The sequence below is a fragment of the Hetaerina americana genome, unplaced genomic scaffold, assembly GCF_022747635.1.
Source record: "Hetaerina americana unplaced genomic scaffold, ioHetAmer1.1.p SCAF_2, whole genome shotgun sequence".
Lineage (NCBI taxonomy): Eukaryota > Metazoa > Arthropoda > Insecta > Odonata > Calopterygidae > Hetaerina > Hetaerina americana.
Genome location: NW_027286763.1, coordinates 72,741,841 through 72,763,638, shown reverse-complemented (window position 1 = coordinate 72,763,638; position 21,798 = coordinate 72,741,841). Strand labels below are relative to the sequence as shown.

The window sequence follows — 21,798 nt, the reverse complement described above, 5'->3', positions numbered from 1 at the left end:
AGCTTGCGTTCTTTCTTAAGCATAATTGAGCGCCTTACCTCGTTGTTCACGAACCTAGTAGTCCATATGTGAGCGTCTTTCAATGGGCAACGTTTTCTCGAAAAACTGCACTCAATCCATATATTCGAAAGAAAAATACTTGGGAAAAATTCACTTCGGTTAAATGATGAATTGAAATGACGAAGGCTTCTCGGGTTGTACTTTCTGTATTGTTGCTGTGATCTTTGAAATGGAATGGGTAGAGAATATAACTGGGAAATTCAAACCAGATTCCCATCAGTAAACTGCTCATTAAGTGGTAATTGGGAAGGTTTATCGTTATTTGAGTAGATATCGGGATTGTCGCCAGTGATGAAGTTTCGTGATTATTCATCATGCGTATGCGTACAGAGTTTAATTTAACAACAAAAACAATAATAATAAATATTTGGCGAAAAGTTTTGTACGAACATTTCGAGAAAATTATCATTTGTGTAAATTATAAATACATTACTAATCTTTGGAAATCATAGGGAAAATTGAACGGTCAATAGATTCAATAAGAACAGCCGGTTATCGGATTAATCGATTGGCCGATCATAATCCTACGAATGACAGAAGCTTTCATATTTATATGTAATAATGGCAACTTCTTCAAAAAAATGGAAAAAATTAACATGTAATTTGTTTCGTCGTCTTATAGCGGAACCTGATGATGCCGCTGTGCGGGGACAAACGCATTCACCTTTCATTTTTATTCTGTGGGAATGAAAAAAAGTACAATCATACAAAGCCTGGAACTTAAACTTAAAATAATTGACTTCGAAAACAGATAAATTCGCAGGCCTGAGCAAGTCATAATCCGCAAGAAATAAAATTAAATTTCATGACTCCCCGAATGATGACAACGCTTTCCATGGCTATGGCTAGCAAACCATTTCCTTCCAGGATTGTCCTTTTGTAGGGCCGTAAGGTTCGTCGTAACTTCTAGGCATTGCCGAATTTTTCATTCATCCCCGCTTTCATGGATGATTTGTATGAATCTCTTCCTTATGTTAGGACTATTACTATTTGTCATGAGCAGTTGTTGCTTCTGATGGAAATTTGTTATTTGCCTAGGCTATGCTATGCTTGCTTCTTTCGTCGCTAGTTATCTTGTCGTTTAAATAGTGCAACTCATCCACTGATCTCATTATATTCTCCCCTAACCTCATTTGGAAGTTATCTTCTCTAACTACATACATATTATTTTTGTTGTCTCCAGCGTAACTTGATGGAATTTGCATAACATATTGAAATGAAATGAAATTATTGACTTTGTAAATCCACACACATTTGTGTGAGGAAAGTCTGAGGAATTACAAAGTCAAAAATTTCATTTCAATGCATACCATTATCTTAATTTTTATTATTTTCAGTCTTAAAGTGCCCTTTTAATCCTCTCCAAGACACTTGCGGGTGCTCATTTCTTCTATGTAAAAATAACTATGAAAATGATAACAAATTTATGTTCCCTGTTTTCCTCACTGCTCAAATAAATTAGGGCAACTGATTAAAATATTCCCACACCTCGCCCCAATGTAGCAAAAGAAAGTATGGTGCTAGCCAAAACTAATTTTGCCGGGTTGGCAAGTATTCCCAAGGCTTGCCAAACCTTCCTATGAATTTGTGTAGTAACCGAATCGCACCAATATTGCAAGCTCGATTTTTTATAGTCCTATTCCATGCCTAATTAGTGGAGACCCTGAAAACAAGTTATTTTAAAAGTCGAAGTTACTACCGGTGTGTATTAATTTCCTGATTAGCCTTTCAGATGTTTCAACATGGTTCCTTGAATACTGCTTGGAGGATATGAGCATATAATAACGTGGAAAGCTTCCAATGGTGAAATAACTGACAAAGACAATGTGCCACGATAAATTGAATGAGGCATATGAGCAGGGTCAAGATTTCACCAAACCATTAAAATAAATGTATGCACAGAGCTTCAAACTCAATATTGTATCATATAGTACACTTTTCAGTAGCGTGTCACATCAAAAGCTTCTTTGGACTTCAAAATACGTTCATAAACTAATTTAGAATATTAATTTGCTGCACTTCGCGCGATTTAGCACTTTTGACAAATATTAAGTCAGAGTTAATGATTAGCAAGTATGTAGGAATTGATAAACTCGTTCAAAGTGCTAGCCAGGCTATTCTGCGCTTTATCGAAGAAACAAGATTTAAATAATATTCCTGACAATATTCACGTTTTCGTTAATTAAACCACATCGTCTAAAGTAAGATCTAAGATATATATCTCTACCATCACACCCTTTCTGGTATCAACCAAATGTGCATGATTTGACTACTCACTAAAATTCATTGCAATTGTTCAAGGAAAACATTTGCATGCCCTACTAATGAATTTTCCTGCATAAAGTATTATTTTTACAAATTTCTAAACATTAAAAGAATTATATATGCTTTAAATCATTACATATTTTTTGAGAATATTATCCTGATTGGTGAGCTTTTTTAAATATGCCAAGATAAAAATTAATTCCTTAAAATGATTATTTTCCTGCAACAAATTTGTATTAAAAGTTGGATTGAATTTCAATAACTGAAAAATCCTACAAATTAGTGTTTCAAGGTGAGTTGAAAATTATCAGAGGCAACGAAATACAATTTTATGGCTATTTTTAATGCAAATGATATCTATCCTTAGGAGCTGCTAAAAATGATGCATTTTTTTAAAATTAGCGTTAAATAATTTTTATAAATATGATTCCTCTGTATGTCAACAAATTTATTTTACATCAATGTCGTATTGCTTAGTTTATGTATTTATTACTGTGGACACTTTTTACATTGATATTTTTAATTCATTTATGCATATAAAAACCGTAAATGTAATCATTACCCACGACCTTAATATTCCTTTTATATATTTACACCAATATTATCCATTATTGATGCCAAAGCTTAGTCTACGTTATCACAGTATAAGTAATTTTAGGTTGAATGTGAACTTGGAGGCTACTCCATCTTCTAAAAGTCTATGCGTCCACGTTAATTACATCATATATATTTTACCTGCGTAAATATCTATTATTTCAAATCATAAAAATCATATCAGTACATTTTATCGTAAGTTCCTACTAAACAGTTCAATTAGAGGCGTAATTTGGCTTTCTATTAACTGTTGAACATTTTAGGCATCTCGAATTGTCCCGCGAAAATTCTGACTTCTCCTGGCGGAGAACTGGAGAGGAGAATAACCCTCATCGTGCCCAATCAAAGTCATCGTATCATGTACCATAGGTTCAATTCGGCCATCTTAGCTCCACCACACCCCGACTGAAGTAAACATTTTTGATGGGACAGGGTCGATATCGGCCCGGGGAACCGGATATCAGGCAAGCTGGAACTCATGGAATTAGAGAATATTGTAGCGAATACGGTATATTTAAAAGCAAGAGAAGGTAAGTCAGCTTTTTTAGTACTTTCATGTTTTCCATAACGCTCTTCACTGTTGCTTTCTTTGGCCCGGAGTTGTGTACGGCGGGTATCCGTACGTACTATCATGCCTGGCACAGAATGAAATTTGTGATGGCAGTTTGAATTAAAGGCTAATAATTGGTCATGGAATCCTACTATTAGAATCTATACTAGTTTTTATACCCAGTTATTTTATGAATATGTGTAAAAGATCTGTCGGTATTAAATAAGCATTAATGTTTTTCTTTCAAAATTATTTCAGGTGGTACAGATAGTAATAAAGGAAAAAGTAAAAAATGGAGAAAAATTTTGCAATTCCCCCATGTATCGCAATGTATTGACCTGAGAAATAAATTAGGTAATTAAGTACTTATTAGGATTTTGTGTGGGATGTCCATATTATGTCATCAAAGTTTCTATCATAAGGATGTGTATTCAACTTCCCTCTGTGTTTTTCAGATGTATCCTATTCGTATATAGTTGATCAGCAGCCCATAGGTAGGCTATTATTTAGACAATTTTGTGAAAATGCCAAACCTGAATACCACAAGTACAACATTTTCTTGGATTCTATCGTGAGTACCTTATATGTATCATTTTCCCAGCTTGGTAATTGCTTGTAATTATATATGACTTTGGTTTTATTCTTATTAGGAACGATATGAGGTGGAATCCGACGAAAATCGGCTGGAGGTAGCACAAAAGATTTATGAAAGATACATGAAACCAGAAGTAAGCCCGTCTAAAGTCTATTAAAGTTGTATTATTTTGTAGATTTTAGCTGTGGTGATGTTACTGTGTGTGATTTCAATGTGTTTTTAACTATTTTACGCCCCCCACATATCAGGCGAGTGAAGCGGTGGATGTTCTAAATGCAGATGATATGGGAAGATGCAAAGAGAAGTTGCCCTCGGGGAGTAAGGATTTATTCGTGGATTGTGCTGGTACTGTGAAACACTATCTTGAGGGCGAGCCATTCAAGCAATTTGAAAATTCCATGTACTTCCATCGTTATCTCCAGTGGAAATGGCTAGAAAGGTTGTTATTTCATAATATTCTAGTTTACTTATCGGACTCAATGGAAGATATTCTGTATTGTATTACTTTTATTCCTGAACGTCGAACTTATTTTAGATTCATAATATTCTGTTAGTCGATGCACGGCAAGTGATATTTAAGCGAATGTTGTGCTAATGAATATTTTTAACCCAAAATGAGTATTGTAAAAATTTTCAATCAAAACCTGTCCATTCCTGATTAAAGTGTCGTTGAAATAATGATTTCTTTTACTTCCCCAGTCAACCCATCACTTACAAGACTTTTCGTATGTATCGTGTCCTCGGAAAAGGTGGTTTTGGAGAAGTATGTGCTTGCCAAGTAAGAGCAACTGGGAAAATGTACGCCTGTAAGAAGTTAGAGAAAAAAAGAATCAAGAAACGTAAAGGAGAAGCAATGGTACTCATCGAGAAACAAATTCTCCAAAAGATAAACTCACGTTTTGTAGTAAGTGGATACTTTTTTATTTTCTCTGGATCATTGTTTTGGAGGGTCAGTGACGACTGGAAGTGCTGTGAAGGAAGACTCTACAGTTACATTCCTTTTGATCCTCATCATGTTGTTTTTTTGTCAGTGGTTTTGTGTTGGTGAATTTCATGTGAGTTTCATCATGAAAATTTTAATGGCTAATGACATTCTAAAATGTATTCATCTCTTTTATGGGTCGTCATCCTGCTTATGTACTGAGATGCAGAAATTGAAAGATTCTGAAAATATTAACATCCCAATGTTTTCCTTGTTATGAGTGAATCCATGTGTAACCATTTTCTGCTGGCATTTACTTTATTGACAATAATAATGGCATAGAGTTGCCCAAACTGAAATTATTATCTTCATGGTGTGTACATTGCCTGCCGACCTTGTGCTATTTTATTATTTAATGCTTTCAGCCAGTCCATTATTTTCATTTTGTAGTATTTAATAGATTTAATGATTACAAAGGTTTTTAAAAGTAAATTTTCTTTGCTGTACTCCCTAAAATCATTAACTTGCAGCACTTAAGATAGCTCTAATATAAAAGAATAATTCTCCATCTAAGAGATTAATGGTTTGCCACATTTAAGTTCATTGTCCTGATTTCAGTGTATTACTGGTGGGGGAATTCCTCGAGGCTTATTTGGAGTTGTTACTGTAGAATGAGGGTACCTTAGTGTGTGTCCTTAAATCTAGGGATGCTAACTTATTTAAGGGGAAAGTAGGAAGTTAGCAATAAGCTGCTGTCTCCAGTCACAGCTGTCTCTTTGATTTTACTTGTATTCCTTTTTAGGTCAGCCTTGCTTATGCATATGAAACAAAAGATGCTCTCTGCTTGGTGCTCACAATTATGAATGGAGGAGATTTGAAGTTTCACATATACAATATGGGTGGAAACCCTGGATTTGATATACATCGTGCCCGTTTCTATGCTGCAGAGGTAAGTTTTTGAACTAAAGTTATTGAATGAAGAAATGCACTGTTCAAAGTCATTCTATTAGTACTGGTGCCAAAAGTATTTAATGTTCCTGTTATGCTCATTTTGCTTCGTTGAAGTTCTAAGAATACCATAACAATGTTGGGAAAAGTGGATGGGGCTTAAAGACTAATGGCTGAGAATATATTGAATTGTAAACTTAATTTAGAAAATGAAACCTATGTCTAAGACAGGCCTGACCTAAAAGCTTCAATCCTTGAGTTATTTCAACTACAAAGGCATCTGATCCAGCCTTGAGAGTCAAACCTTTCGAAGTTTGTGACTGGAATAGGTTATGGGGATTGTCTCCAGCCTAGGGAGAAATAGTCTTCTAATCAGTTATAACCGTTTGTGAGGAACATTACCAAAAACTGAAACTGCTCACTGCTTTTATATGAGTCATCATGTATCTGAGAAAAAATCGGTACTATCAGTAGAAAAGCATGAATCACACTGATATTTTGAGTTTGATTGGTCAGCCCAAGTTTGCATAGAAAGCCTGAGATATGGTTTAGATAAGTTTTTTAAAGTTTGATGTAATTAAGTTTGGTAGAGTGGAATACAAGTGACAAAGTTCTAAGTGGTCAGGAAGATGAGGATGCTCTTCGGTGAAACTTCAAGAAGGTAGAAAATATTGAGAGAGATGTGTAAATTTTACTCCATGCTAGAAGGGACGACGCTTGGGTGGAGTGAGTGCAAAAAATTGAACAAGGAAATGAGTTGGGAAAATTAAATTAATGCAAGGAGGATGCCCGTGATGATAATTTATAGCAGCTAGGGACCATCCTAAAGCTACTACAAATTGGCCAACTACCCATGATGGTATTAGCAATGAACATCATTATATTTGTCCACTTTAATTTATGTGCTTTATGTTCTCTGCTTTATGTAACACAAAAGTAATATTTTAAATTTTTATCACACTAATAGCATTGTTGTTGGTTAAAAGAGCAGGTTAATGATAAGAAAAATGTTCCATGGTGATCAAATATTTTCAGAGTATATAGTGTACATATTTCTGTGTTTCTTAATGGCTTCAGAACTCATTGTTCTACATTTTGAATCAATTTAGTTCATTTAGAAATTATTATATGTAGTGCATTTATGGTAGGACGCACAAGGGAAAACCTAAAGAAATAGTACTTAGGATTAAGTTACGTGAATAAGAGGGAAGGTATATATTTCATATTCGGTGTTTAGGTATGCAACATTCAGAGTTTGGGTACTTGTTTAATCCAAAGATGTGCTAACCTTAAACCCTATTCTGAGACCTTATATAAATGTATAGCAATGTATGCATGTGTTTTATAGTTGTTGGATTTGGTAAGGATTTGAAAAAAAAGTGTTTTTGCTCAAGATGAAATATGTCAGATGTAGGGCAGTTCAATAAAGAGAATATATAATTTTTTGATTTACACGATTCAATTTTAATTAAAATTTTATTTCATGTTGTATTGTTAGCTTAATGTTTATTGTATATGTGATCCTGGTTTCATTGATATGAATCCTGTATTTCATGAGCGGCAGCCATTGAAAGTTAAAACATTTTCAATTTCAAAGAAACTGCAGGAGATGCTGTGGTGGTAACTTTTAACAGAGTCGCACACTTCAGTGCATTACAATGCAATAATTTCTAAATCTAAAAATCATTTGTCTTGACCAGAATTCAAACCCAGATCCCTCAATGTCTGGCTGAGTAAGTGTTTGATATCCGGTCAGGGTGAATGATTTTTACACTTAGTTGCATTGTGTGTTCAATTTGCCTTTGGGAGCAATGATGTAGGTAACATGTGACCCTGCAATTTTACTTTGCCCTGGATAAGTCATTAGCGAAGGCCTATGTAATGCTACGGGAGGTTATGGAGAGTCTACGCACCTAGAAAATAGTATTAAATGTTTAGAGCGTGCAGGTTTGGCCACAGCTGAAGTTGAAAATGTTACAGGAAGGTGAGGAATTTCTCTCTAAAGGTTCCCTGCTGATAAAACTTAGCTTGATCATTTTGATCATGAGAGCCAACAGCAAAGCTGTTGAAATCTCTAGCATCACCAACCCCAATAAAAACCAAAGTATTGGGAAAATTATGGTCATGTCCCTTTTCGATATTCAGGGAATGGTGTATCAGTACATTGTACCAGTATCCAAAGTAGAGCTTATTATTGGGAGGTGATGAAAATTCTCCTAGGGCATATTTCAAAGAAACAAGCTGGATTCTCCACTGCTCTAATGCCTAGCCATACATTGCAAATGTTGTTGCTGCATATCACATGAAAATCTATGTCAAGTTCGTTCCTCTTCCTCTATACTGTCCAAACCTAATCTTATCTGAAATGTTTCTGTTCCTTAATGTGAAGAAACAGCTTCATGAAAAGCATTTTTCATCATCAGTAGCAAAAGTGATGGCTCCTGATGAAATTTCTTAAGTCCCATCAAAAACCCTTCCCCAGCATGTCTCTGGAGACTGGGGGAAAGGTGGATCAAGCAAATGCATTGGATAGTGACTTCCTCATAAGTTTTCCTTTCTGTCTGTGTTACCTTTTCCATCCTTCTGCGCACCCACAGTTCAAAAGCATCTAATCCATGCCTAATCATCTTACTTCAATAACAGTTTTTCCATGCCGTACAAAACCATACTCAATATCAAAGTGTATTGACTAGATTTTTCTTAACATCCTTTTTCAGCATTCATATCATCAATTCCTTCCTCTTTGTGAAAGCCTCTTTGCTTAGTGTAAGTCAGCCTATTTCTCTACTACTTTGACCGTTTATGTTCATAACACTTTCCTTTTTTGGAATAGGAACTATTACTAATCTGGCTAAATTCCTCCCTCATAATTGCTATGATATAGTAAAAAAAACACCTCCCATGTTTTCCTAGACCATGAAGTAGTTCTGCAAGAATTGTCTACCCCACAGCCTTATTTGATTTCTGTTACATTAATGCTCTTTCTATCTCACCATCAAGTGTCCCTGGACCTAAATTATTTTCACATATGAACCCATCATATTCTCTTTCTATGTCTTGAGCTTGCTGGCCTAATATTTTTACTATAGTTCTTCTATATACATGTTCTTCCATCTCTCTTTAATATTCTTTGATTCAACTGATATTTTCCTGAATTATCTTTGATTGTTTTCACAAGTTTTCCCTTCTTACTTCCTGACAGCGTTTCAGCCTTCCTGTAAGCACACTTTTTTCTCCCTCTCTTTGCAAAAGTTCCATGTCCTTTTGTGTGTCCTCCACCATGCTTCTTTTGCTCTATTTGTTGTATGTCTCAATTAATTATTCAACTCTTTATACTTCCTTCTTCCTATCTTTGTGTTTACATTCTTCCATTTCCTTCTCTCATGTTTTATCATTGGGTTTTTCAATTCTTGTCCATTTCCTAAATACTGTTCCTATAGTTTTGTTTGTGACTTTTGATGTTTCCATTTTTCTTCTTTGTACCCAGCTTCCTTTCCTCTCTCATCATTTTCTGTACAGCCTGCTGGTACTCCTTTCTCATAATCCTAGTTAATGCTTTTACATGCCATTTCCTTAACCGATTTCTGTATTTTACCCTTTTGATTCTGATGTCTCTTCAATAGTACTAGAATATGACCTTGATATGATCTTCCACTCTAAATAAACTGCAATATATTTATACTTTTTTAAATCTGTGCCTAACAATAATATAGCCTAATACCTTTCTGAATCCCCGGGCATTACCCTTGTATACATCTGCGAATTTTTTTGTTTAAACCAAGTCTTCTAATTCTGTCTCCTACAGAACTCTTGATTACTTTCTCCTCACAGTTATTCCTTGTTCCAATACTGTCTACCCCCTACCTCACTGCCATTTCTTCCTTTGCCTGCTATTGTATTTCAATCCCCTGTCACTATCTGCTTCCAGATGTTTCCTTCCAGGAACACTCACTATTCTTATAATGAAAAATGTATTGTGATGTACTTGTAATTTTGTACATTTTAGTTGTTGAAATTGAAAAATATAAAAATTATGTCTGGACCTTCGTAATAATACGAAATTTCTCATAAATTATTGGTATTAAATCTAATTTTGATAATTTCTTTGAAGTTAATTGAACTTTTGTTTACTGTTGCAATTGTGGATAGCTTGATGTATCCCTAAGAATTCGCTGTAGCTGTCTGAAGAAGAAGAATATGTGTACCAATTCAATGACAAATTGCCACATTCAATGGAAAGACAAATGAAAAAGAGAAGCATAGTTAAAAAAAGAGTATGGAAAGTAAAAGAAGCATAAGAACTAGGTATTAGAAGAATTAAGATTGTATCCAATGCAATAGTCAAAGAACATATGATCATCAATAAGGAAGCATTCCCATGGGGTGTGGAACCCAATAGATCAGTCATGGGTTATCATACAGCAGACCAATGAAAGATGGAAGCCTTAGAAACACAGTGCTGGAAATTAAATCTACACATGAAGTGAGACATGAAGAAGTCTACAGAGGATTGAAAGAAGAAAATTATCGAGTTCTATGTAGAAAAGACATTAGTCCTATAAATGGGACATATTTTGAGGGATGACAAATTTGCTTGGAAGGGCAAGAGGAAGGAAATGTACCATAAGGAAGGAAGGTCATAGGTCTAATACTTAGGCCAAGTTAAGAAAATTATATGTAGAAGCTGTTAGAATGTAATAGAAATGGTATGGGATGGGGAAGAGAGCTCCTGTAAGCTATTTTAGTCCAACATATGTACTCTGTGTGAAGCAGTACTGATGAACCTTTGCCCATTACCATCTTTTAGTACCATGTTTGGCTCAAATTGAGTAATTTTATCCCATGCCATAATTCAGTTTATTGAAGATGGAATTGTGTTCCAGTCAAAAAGAATACCAATCGCTCTTTCTGCTTCACAAATATTGGCCTTAACAGTACTTTTGGCAGACTCCCTGAACGTTGGTCTCGCTAATTTGTTCTCGAAGAGCACTGTTAAGTGATATGCTGTTTCAAAGACAATATCAAAAAGAAGTTATGCAACTTTTGGCACACACAGCAACTTCCTGAATCAGGACTCGGCTCTTAGTGTTGCTACTAAAAATTTGTTTGATATTTATTAAAAGGAAGTATGTTTGGTGTTCTGTTCTGAGGTCAAAGGGACACATTCATTTCATATTTTGATTCCTATTCCTAGGCATGTGAAATTAATGCTCAACACATCTGACAAGCCAACCCATCATTCAATTGGTATCATCATGAAACGATTAAATATGCTATAATTATGGTTTGATTACATTTTTATTATGTCCCTGTTTGCTTGTTGAAATCAATTAATTTCATTTAAATGTTATCATGCAAAAAATTTGGAAATATTTCAGGTTCTCTGCGGTCTTGAAAATCTCCATACTTTGGGAATTGTATATAGAGATTGTAAGCCAGAAAATATTCTTTTGGATGATCATGGTCATGTAAGAATATCAGACCTTGGTCTTGCAGTGGAGATTCCAGAAGGGGAAATGGTTCGAGGGCGTGTTGGGACAGTTGGATATATGGGTATGTTTTATTTCTTTACTTCTGATTTTCCTCTACCGTTTTGTTTCAGATATGTGAACTTTTCATAAAACCCAGGTATTGGATTATCTTTTCCAAATTATGTGAATGCATTGGGTTGACACTTCACAATGTTAATCCATTCCTTAGGACCAATTGTAAAGTGAACCCAATAATAAACTGATTTTCTGTAATTCACTTGGGATTATCCATTTGGTCGTAGGAATATATCACAAATTTAGAACAAATTTTATGGGAATATATGAAGCTGAGTCAAGTGAAAACATGAAAAGTGTGATGAAAAATCATGCATCTGTCCTGTCACTTGAAAACAGTGATAGACATGGTTTGAAGAAAGGCCCGTGTTTGGCAACAAAATGCTGGAAGGCAGCAATAGTGTTGATGTGGTACCCCCACTTGGAACATGCTCCACAGAGGAGCAGCATTCTCCCATTAGTTTATTGAGTAGTTAAGGGGTGAAACGTTGAAATTTGACAATGCGACATGATTGCTCTTATCCTAATGCAGGTAGCTGATTGAATTATCTCAATAGAATCTATCCTCAGGAACTAGAAGCTTCCTATGGTGACACTTGCATGACAAATGTGAAATTTTAATCTTTCATGATGCGTCTGATCTTCCATTTGTCCTTGGAATGTCTCTGCCAATTACTTTGTAATTTTTGCTGCTGCTTTTTTTACATATACATAGGAGGTAGAGTGAGCTGAACTTCAGGAAGTCATGGTAGGGATAACGTCCATTTCTCCGAAGCTCATTCCATCTCAAAATCATTTGTTTTTGGCCGTAATCCATCAATCACTGTTTTGTAGATATTGTATGGAAGTTGATATAATATTGCAATGTGACAATTTTCCAACTGAAGTGTTTTGCAAGTAAAATATTATTTTTGTTTGCCTTCATTTTTAGCTCCTGAAGTGATTGACAATGAGAAGTACACTTTTAGCCCTGACTGGTTCAGCTTTGGCTGTCTTATCTATGAAATGATTGAAGGGCAGGCCCCTTTTCGTGCTCGTAAAGAGAAGGTCAAACGTGAAGAAGTGGATCGTCGTGTGAAGGAAGACCAAGAAAAGTATTCGCATAAATTTACGGAAGAAGCTAAATCCTTATGTCAAATGGTAAGGCCTTGAGAAAGTACTTTCTCCTGCATTAACTCTGATGTGCATTAATGATCAAACTATCTAAATCAATATTCTTTATTGTATGTATTGTTTTAAACTTGGCCTTGAGCTCCCAAACCTGTGTTAAAAGAAATGTGTAAAAAAACCTGATGTTTTGAGTAGCTAACTAGAGTTGAATTTGATTATCTTAAGCATTTAGTTCTGGAGTCAATTCTGAGTCAGAAAATCCAATGGAATAGTCATTGCAGTTTGATTGTTGCATTGCATTTGCACTTCCTCCTCAATAAGTCATTCAAATTCCATAATATTTATTGTCAAAGAACACCACATAAATTATGGCTGCTTATAATTTTTATCTAATAGAGTGATCATTTATTTGTAAACATTTTGAATATTTAAGGTTAATTAATATTTCTAGCAATTTCTCCATGTAATGCATGTGCTTATTTTGTAAAAAAAACTGTAGATTTTGTATATTTTATCTCTGCATTGCTCCTGGGTGGAAGATACCTTAATGCTTAAATGCCTTTCCCCGTCAAAATCATTAAAATGTGACCTACTTCAATGATCGTTGTCACAATTCAGTTTTAATACTCAAATTATCATGCTTTCTAGCTTCTGAAAAAGTCACCTAAAGTAAGGCTTGGGAGTCACTGTGGAAGATATGGTGCAAAAGAAGTTAAGCAGCATGAATTTTTCAAATGTCTTCACTGGAAGAGATTGGAGGCAGGAATGTGGGATCCACCTTTTGTTCCTGATGTAAGTTTCATTTCAGTGTTAGTTCTTGTCCTTTAATGAGTATGCATATGAAACTAAATTATGTACCTAATTGATGTACTTTTTACTGTATTGTCCCAGATGTTAGAACCCATTTTTGACAAAATATTTTCTAAAACTGTGACTGAGAGAGCAATATTCTAGCACTCAAATAGAAGAAAAATCATGCAAAGTGTATTCACCATAACCAAGAGTATTTGAGGCAATGCTGTAAGCAAAACTTAATAACTGACATGTTTGCATGCTATACGTGTATGTCACATTTATGCTCCCCACTTCTTGCCAAGGTCTCCATTGCCTCAAAACAGATTTGCTTTAGTTTATTTTAAAAGTCAATTGAAATAATATTGGTGATTGAACAAAGAAGCAGAATCATATCCTTGCATCGTTAAGCTTATTACTATAAAGTTTTGTTTATACTTATGTAAATCATGCCCGAGCTAAAAGTAAGATCTTCGGTGTTCAAAATATTGTCAGTTTTGTGGGCAGAGTTTCATCAATAATCTCCCTGGGCACTCTCCATATCATATCATTAGGCTAAAGATTTCTGATATCGTGGGTCTTTTTAGAAGGAAGGGATGTGTAGGAGATCTGCCTCTTCATTAGTTTAGTTCTCCAAATGATAGGGTGTATAGATATGGAATTCAGGTCTTCTATTTAAGATAAGAAATTGGTACATGAAAGTATGCATTTTACATGAAAAGGAAGATGTACATGTTATAACTTAATTTCTTTCTACAGTTCTAAATTGGCTGGGAGGATTATATATACAGGTATATATAAATATATATATATATACACACACACACATATATATATATATATATATATATATATATATATACACACACACATATATATATATATATATATATATATATACACACACACACATATATATATTTCTATATATAATGTGTATGAAGTTAGCTCTAGCGAGCTACAACACAAACACATCTGAAAAGAAACTCACACGTTTTCAAATTTTTGGTGTTCAAGCCACCTTTCTCGAGGAAGATAAGGGAAGAATTGAGGAGAAGGTTATAGCAGAAGGGGCATGAGATGATGAAGGGAAGGGGGAAAAGTTTGCAAGAGTAAGAGTTGGGAAGGGAATTTTTAGAACAGAACTGTAGGAATAATTTGAAATGTATATATATTTTTATTTGGGAGGAGGATATCTGGGACAATATGGTAACTGATGAAAGGCTTCTCAAAGTGGCTTATCATATCATATTCACTTTAAAAATGTAGAAAGAAAATTTGTTTTGACTTTTTTATGAGTTGTTTCTTTCAGATGATAATAGCTTGCCAGCTATATAATGGCAGTGAAAAGTACAACACAGGCATTGCCGAATTAAGGTCACCTAAATGGGTCATTTTCCTAAATGGCCTGGGTGGTTTCTGCCCTATCTCTTTTAGTTTTTCCTTTCCACGTACCTCCTAGCCTGCCCCACTCATGGATTGCAGACTGCCATCTTAGAAAAGACTAACCATAGCTAGTTGGTTTTAATTTTCTGTTTAGGCAACTTTGTGACACTAGTGATAATTCTCAAATTTGTGAATTGTTTCTTCTCTAATTATTTTAGTAACATCTACTTTGTTGAGCAAAAGTTGGATGAAAGTACCTGTTCAACCCATTTATGATGTGGAATAATATCATTTGTTTTATAGTTTTATTTATGCTAAAATAAAAATGATCTCTGTTAAACTGTTTTCAAATTAACGTTAGTGAAAACCTTTAATTTTCAATTACTTGTATTAATGGTCATCTGCTGTACGAACTACATGGCTTTTTGAGGAATCTTGTTTCCTAAATGTCTCCTCTACTGCTACTTCAGTGTGTCTCACAAAATCACAAGAGAACCACTTTTTTGTGTCATTACAGAGGCACTTCACTTTTATTTAGTCTTTGCAGAATCATTTCTCTAAAGCATGGGCAATCATTATTTGGTCCAAAAAATAGAGATAAGTTATTTTTGGGGTAAACAGAAATGGACAGAAAATACATTTGTACGACTATAACAGAGTTATGTGCAAGAGCACCTCTGAAGTAGTGGCCTCAATGTCACTATGACAATGTTTCCCATACTCGAGGCTGAGCAGTTCAAATTACCCAAAAGATCTCTACTTCGACAAAAATATTTGACTAATTGTAGTAAACTATCCAATCTAGAAATATTTAAGTGCTTATTGCAATTCGAGTGGTTACCACTTTACAGCTGAATTGTCTTATTGACTATATCTATAACTGAAAATCTTTTACAGCCTTACCTTCACACTTACAACAATGTACATTATATTAGGTAATTTTTAAACATATGGTATAAATCGGCATTCTTTTATGCATTACTACGTATTAATCTTCTATTTAAAATTAAGACAGCTGTGAGCAGTTTTGACTTAGTGATAGCATGTTTGGAGCAAATATGCATATATTTTTTCACCTTGTGCTGAGGACTGACTTCATTGTTTTACTTTCCATTTTAGGCTCAGCACAACTTATGGTCTGAGCTTACTAAGTTGATTTTTTGTGTGACCCAGAACGTTGGCTGACATCAGTTGTAAGGTTAGCAGTTGATGGGATTTATTTGTATTCTAAAATTTTTATGAGGCACCTGAGAGTACATTGGAATCAGCTTGTGCTTTTGTTAATAGTTGGCTGTAGATTGGGTTAAAACATTTAACACCAAGTGCATTTGCAAATTCACTATAGGCCCCTCAGGCAAGTTTTCTTTCATTTCCTAAGCCATCTTAGTAACCAGAAGTATATAATTCAGTAAAATTAATTTTGTTTTGCTTTTTGGTTGTTTAAAAATATGGTTTAGATAAATATGAATATTTTGCTACAGTATTTTATTTTTCTCTTCTCATGATTTTCATTAGTTAATAGCCAGTTTTAAGTTCTTTTAATTACATTAATAAAATGAGTACATGAATTCTTTGCTCATTAATCAGGTCAGGGATTTAGTTACTACCCATGAAAACACACAACTTTAAAAAATGAAAATTCTAACATTATACAAAGGTATTATTGGCATATGATAAAAATTGTTGTGGAATTAAATGCATAAGATATATGTAATTTAAATTTCAGGTGGAATTCTTAAATTTTGACTCAAATTGTATTTATTTGCATCAACTAAATTAATTTTTTTATCTTTAACACTTACTTATTGTCAATGGTGGGATGTAATGTCATGTATTAGTCTTCTTTTGAGCTTTGAAAAATTGGAGCTGATTATTTTTCACTCAAATGTTTTCAGGTATACTGCATGTTATTAATTTTTTATTAAACTCAGCATTTCACTCCTTTTTACCAGGAGTGTCTTCAGAATAATAACCAGCATCCAACTCATAAACTCCAAGGCCATTGTTATCTTATTTAGCAAATTCAATTATTTTTCCAATGTCACGTAGTAATTTTCTGCTGGATCATCATCATGAAGGCACTCTCATTAAATGGACCTAAGTGTGAGTTTGGTAAAAAGTAAATGACACACAACAATTCCCAAAAGCAGTTGAAAAAGGACTTTGCAAAATCGTTGTATCTAAGGTTGACCTTAGTCTGCTTCAAATTAAATTACAATACTTTTCTGTCCATAATTATCCTATGGCTTTTCGATGTATGCTATCTTAACCATGAATGATATTCTTATTACTTAAAAGTATGCTTGTTATTAACGTGCTACTAGTTTTTGAAGCTATACTTTTCCATTAGATTACCAGTTAAAACATACTCTCTGTTAACCCTGGCACGAGAATATGCTGATGATGTTTTGTATTCATTGAGGCATTTGCTGCAAAGTCAGATATAATACCTCTGCAATTCAGCACATTTTACTCTGGCTGAGCACAAATCACATTGTGTTGCATTTGTTATCCTAGTTTCCCCCACGGGTCATTACATACATGTCAGCACCGTCTCAGTTGAAAAATAGTATGCTGTGTGCTTTTCAGGAGGGGACACCAAGCACAGTCTCAGAAATAATTAAATTGATATTTCATTAATTGCATATGCAATTCACTGAATCGGCACGCAGTAGATTTATTTTGGGGTACACATGCATTATAATACATGTAATATCAATATTTTATATATATATATATATATACATATATATATATATTGTTTTATTCCCCTTAAATATTATACTAGAACGCCATTAAGATATGCATATTCAAAAATCACCAGTGAGATAAAAGTTTCATGGGATGAATTCTGCTATGAATTTAACCCTATATATGTTTACAAATTTTGTTACAAAGTTGTTTACATCATCAGAATTATCAATATAATAAATTGTTCTTGTACTTATTAGATTTTTGGTGAAATATTTTCCCAGGATTCAGTTTCATAATTCCCCACAACATATGAGCTTATTCACCTTATAACTAATGCTTTCTGTAAATCAATACAAGTGTTGCTAATAACCAAAGAAGCAGCATAAAAAATCAGGTCAAATAATGCATTATATATATTCCCATGTTCAGCCAGGGAACTGACCAACGTAATCAATAAATTACCTAACAAATTTAGTCCTGGATTAGATGACATCCCAGGGATAGTCATAAAAAGGTCGTTTAATGCTATTAAGGATCAGCTGCTGTTCTTAATTAATGAATCCTTAAAAACTGGAATTTTCCCGAGCCCTCTTAAATCAGCAAAAATTGTGCCAATATACAAAGGGAAAGGTTGCAAAATGGCAATGAATTCTTATAGACCAATATCCCTGTTAAACCAGCTGGGGAAAATATTTGAAATAGTTTTTTATCAACGTCTTGTATCATATCTTGAGACATATAAGCTATTATCCACATCTCAACATGGATTTAGGAAAACAAGGTCCACTACAACAGCCACATATCACATGGTGAATCAAATACTTTCAGGATTGGATAATAGAACTGAAACTCTAGGATTATTTTTCGATTTCAGTAAAGCTTTTGACTTCGTCAATCATCAGTTACTCCTATATAAACTGAAATGCTATGGTATAAGAGGCACGCCCTACAAATGGATTGAATCTTATCTAAGTGAACGGCATCAGTATGTTGAGCTCTCAAGTAATGGCTCCAAATTTGTTTCCCCTGGTAGAGAAGTAACACTGGGTGTTCCCCAGGGTTCTGTACTTGGTCCTATTTTATTTTTAATCTATATCAATGATCTCCCAGACAATCTTAAGCTCATTAAGGGGATAGACCCAATACTGTATGCTGATGATACAAATATCATTGTATCAGCCTCCTCAGTAAACAGCTTGACAGAAAGAGCAGCCGAAGTAGCTCAGTTTTTCAATGCATGGTGTCTTCATAACTTTCTAAAGCCCAATTTAAATAAGTCCAGCCTGATTTATTTTTCGAATAAAAAGAAAGTTTCATCTGCAATCTCAGTAGATGTAGAAGGTGTGAGCATTCCCCAAAATTCCAGTACCCAATTCCTGGGAGTAATCCTACAGAAAAACATGTCTTGGGAGGAACATATTTTCAAATTACGCAGCAAGTTAAGCTCCCTATGCTTCCTTATTAGAAATATTAGGTATTCTGTAAATTTAGAGGTCCTTCTATCCATTTACTATGGTGAATTTTACTCTCGTGTTACTTTCAGTATCCTCTTCTGGGGTTCCTCTCCCCATGCGGGCATAATCTTCAAAATCCAAAAGAGGATTATACGCATTATGAGCAATGCTCCTTGCGATGCACCATGTAAACCTCTCTTCAAAAGACTTTGTTTATTACCAGTACCTTGCATATATATATTTAATGTCATCTTACATGCAAAGGGTAATATTTCCCATTATAAGTCCAACCACAATTACCATAGTCACTACACAAGGACCTGCAATGACCTGCACCAACCATTTGTCAGGACACACAATACTGCCCATGGGCCCAAAGCAATGGGCTTAAGGTTATTCAATAAACTTCCCCATGAAATCAAATATGAAACAAAAGTACCTGTTTTCAAGAAAAAGCTGTTTAACCTTTTAAAAAATAATATGTTCTATTCTGTAAATGAATACCTTGAATTGTCGCAATGCATCAATTCCGGCTTAAACAATTGATATGTAATTATACTAGTGTATTGGTATGTATATGTATATATATATATATATATATATATATATATATATATATATATATATATATATATTTATATATTGTATCTCTTCTATTGTGAAATTGTGAAAATTATATTTGACGTGTCCTATATTTGTGTATGTATGAATATGCAACAAATCTCCGGACAAATAAATGTATTATTATTATTATTATTATTATTATTGCACTTCTTGAATGATAAAAAGTGCTGCAATAGACACTCTTCATTTAAACCTTGCTTAGGTTGTAAATGCAGTCAGAATTTTGGTCAAGGAGATATGAGTGCATGTAGTTCATTATTCTGTCGGATTTTACTGTGCTGAATATGCATACACTACCTTAACATTAAATTTTACTGTGGAGGAAGCCTAGCGTTTTTAAAATTTTTGTCAGCTTTTATTCAAGGGTTCTAATTTGCTTGAAATTATACGATAATTGAATTAAATCAGCTTAGTCAGGGGCATCTGATGGGAGAGTATCTTCCAAAAATGCTCTCGTAATTTTTTTTTATTTTGACCCATAAGGAGTGTTGGTTACCCTTTTTTAATGAGTTCTGTGTCACCATCAGAGTCAAAATGCTGGAATAATGAACTTAAGAAAGGTGTTATCCAGGTCACTTGTACCAAAGAGTAGAGTATTACCCTTATTTCCAAAGGCCTCTTGCAATTCACTCAATACAACTAATTCATGTACATATTTTTTTCTTTAATAGCTGTTAACTGGATAAAATGTATGAACAGGTCAGAAAACATGAAAAAATGCACTTATGGTGACTATAGATGAAAAAGTGTTCAAGTTGGCAGAAATTTCACTAAAGACAAAGGAAGCTATAGATATAGTTGGTACTGGAATAGGGTGATACACCATTTCTTTGTATACGTTTAATTGAAAGAACGATATGAAAGAATAACCACCTTAGTCTTGAAATAGGAAAAGTCTCCATTAATATTTTAAGGTAGTTATATTTTAATGTGCAGTACTAAAACAGTGAAGAAACAGGATATATTAAAGTGTCTGTATTTAAAATGTAGAAGTTTTTTTCAAACAACAGATCCTTTTGTAGTTGTTTGGGTTTTCAGGATTTATTAAGTTTAGATAATGTTCATTATCTCATTGACCTTTTCGATATTTGCATACTGTTCAAAAAAAGCCATGCGATTTGCACTCATGCTCAAGATATTGCTTTTCAGTTAAATACTTAAATATATCATTTTAGTACAGCAGTGATACTGAATGATCAGATTATCTTTCTTTTCCATTACTGTATTTTCTGATGGCAGTTCTCATTCTTCGTTTTTCACAGTTCACTACCATTTCTTTCACACTGTTTTAAAGACTGAACTTCACCTTTGCCAAACAAGTATGTCCTACCACTATCTTTTAGAGGAAATTTTATTCATGTGCAATCTGTCGTAGACTGTTTTGAAGTGCAAATACTGAACCCCTCTAAGCCAATTAAGTGACATTAACTGATTATAAAAAATGCAAAAGGTCTTCTCTTCTAGATACGGCTTGAGTAAGTGTTAAGGCTTCACTTATTGCAGATGGCTCTTCAATCTTCCTGTGCATCCTCATCAAATAAAGCCCTTGCATGCTCACAGCAACCTGAAAATTAAAGTGAATTTTTATAAAATGCATAGCAATGAATTTATAACATTCTTCAAATAGCAATGTTGTTTCCCCGCCCATTGCAACCTATAGCCATTGACTCTCATGCCCAAGTAATACACACCAATCTTAGAAAATGTTCAAATGACAAGGGAATGTTAGATAGGTAATTTGGCTTATTTTAAAAAAGTTTTAGAAATTAATATTATACATTAGAATAAGAAATAATGCAGATCAATGGCAGTGTTTGTGGCATAATGAATAAATGTAACTGCTACTTTGTCTGCTGAACTCCTTGAACCCCAGACATGTTAGATCGGCAATCACTTCTTAGATAGTTGATCATCATAATGGCACTCAAAATGGTAAAATCATTAGATTGAGCTCATAAACTCATCTTCAGGTGCCATATCTTTTTACAGTAAAGCTCTTCTGGCCAGAAACAACAACATTGCATAACATAATACTCATTACTGCTCATGCTCTAAAAGCAAGCAACTGCCTCCAATGTTCGCTGTGTATGACATCTCAGCCAGGAGCCTGTGGCTTCCCACTAATTACTCTGCATTTTGAAATAATGCTAACATTTATATTTTCTTCTGAGGTCAACCTCCTTATTATGAATAAATGCCAATTCTTTCAAGATATAAATGTACTTGCAAGATTTGTACCCAATGGTCTCAATATTAAT

General features: G+C 34.1%; 1 protein-coding gene across 3 annotated transcripts in view; it reads left to right on the top strand.

Annotated features, from left to right (window-relative positions):
- Positions 1 to 3,314: 3,314 nt before the first annotated feature.
- Gprk2 (G protein-coupled receptor kinase 2) overlaps positions 3,315 to 21,798 on the top strand; it is a 30,250-nt gene continuing 11,766 nt past the window's right edge. For all 3 annotated transcript variants that reach the window (XM_071585316.1, XM_071585314.1, XM_071585315.1), the window contains exons 1-10: positions 3,315 to 3,449; positions 3,728 to 3,823; positions 3,925 to 4,040; positions 4,120 to 4,197; positions 4,313 to 4,503; positions 4,764 to 4,968; positions 5,789 to 5,935; positions 11,313 to 11,487; positions 12,412 to 12,620; positions 13,239 to 13,382. In XM_071585316.1, the coding sequence (XP_071441417.1) occupies positions 3,398 to 3,449; positions 3,728 to 3,823; positions 3,925 to 4,040; positions 4,120 to 4,197; positions 4,313 to 4,503; positions 4,764 to 4,968; positions 5,789 to 5,935; positions 11,313 to 11,487; positions 12,412 to 12,620; positions 13,239 to 13,382 (1,413 nt within the window). In that variant the 5' untranslated portion in view covers positions 3,315 to 3,397. The remainder of the gene's footprint in view (positions 3,450 to 3,727; positions 3,824 to 3,924; positions 4,041 to 4,119; positions 4,198 to 4,312; positions 4,504 to 4,763; positions 4,969 to 5,788; positions 5,936 to 11,312; positions 11,488 to 12,411; positions 12,621 to 13,238; positions 13,383 to 21,798) is intronic.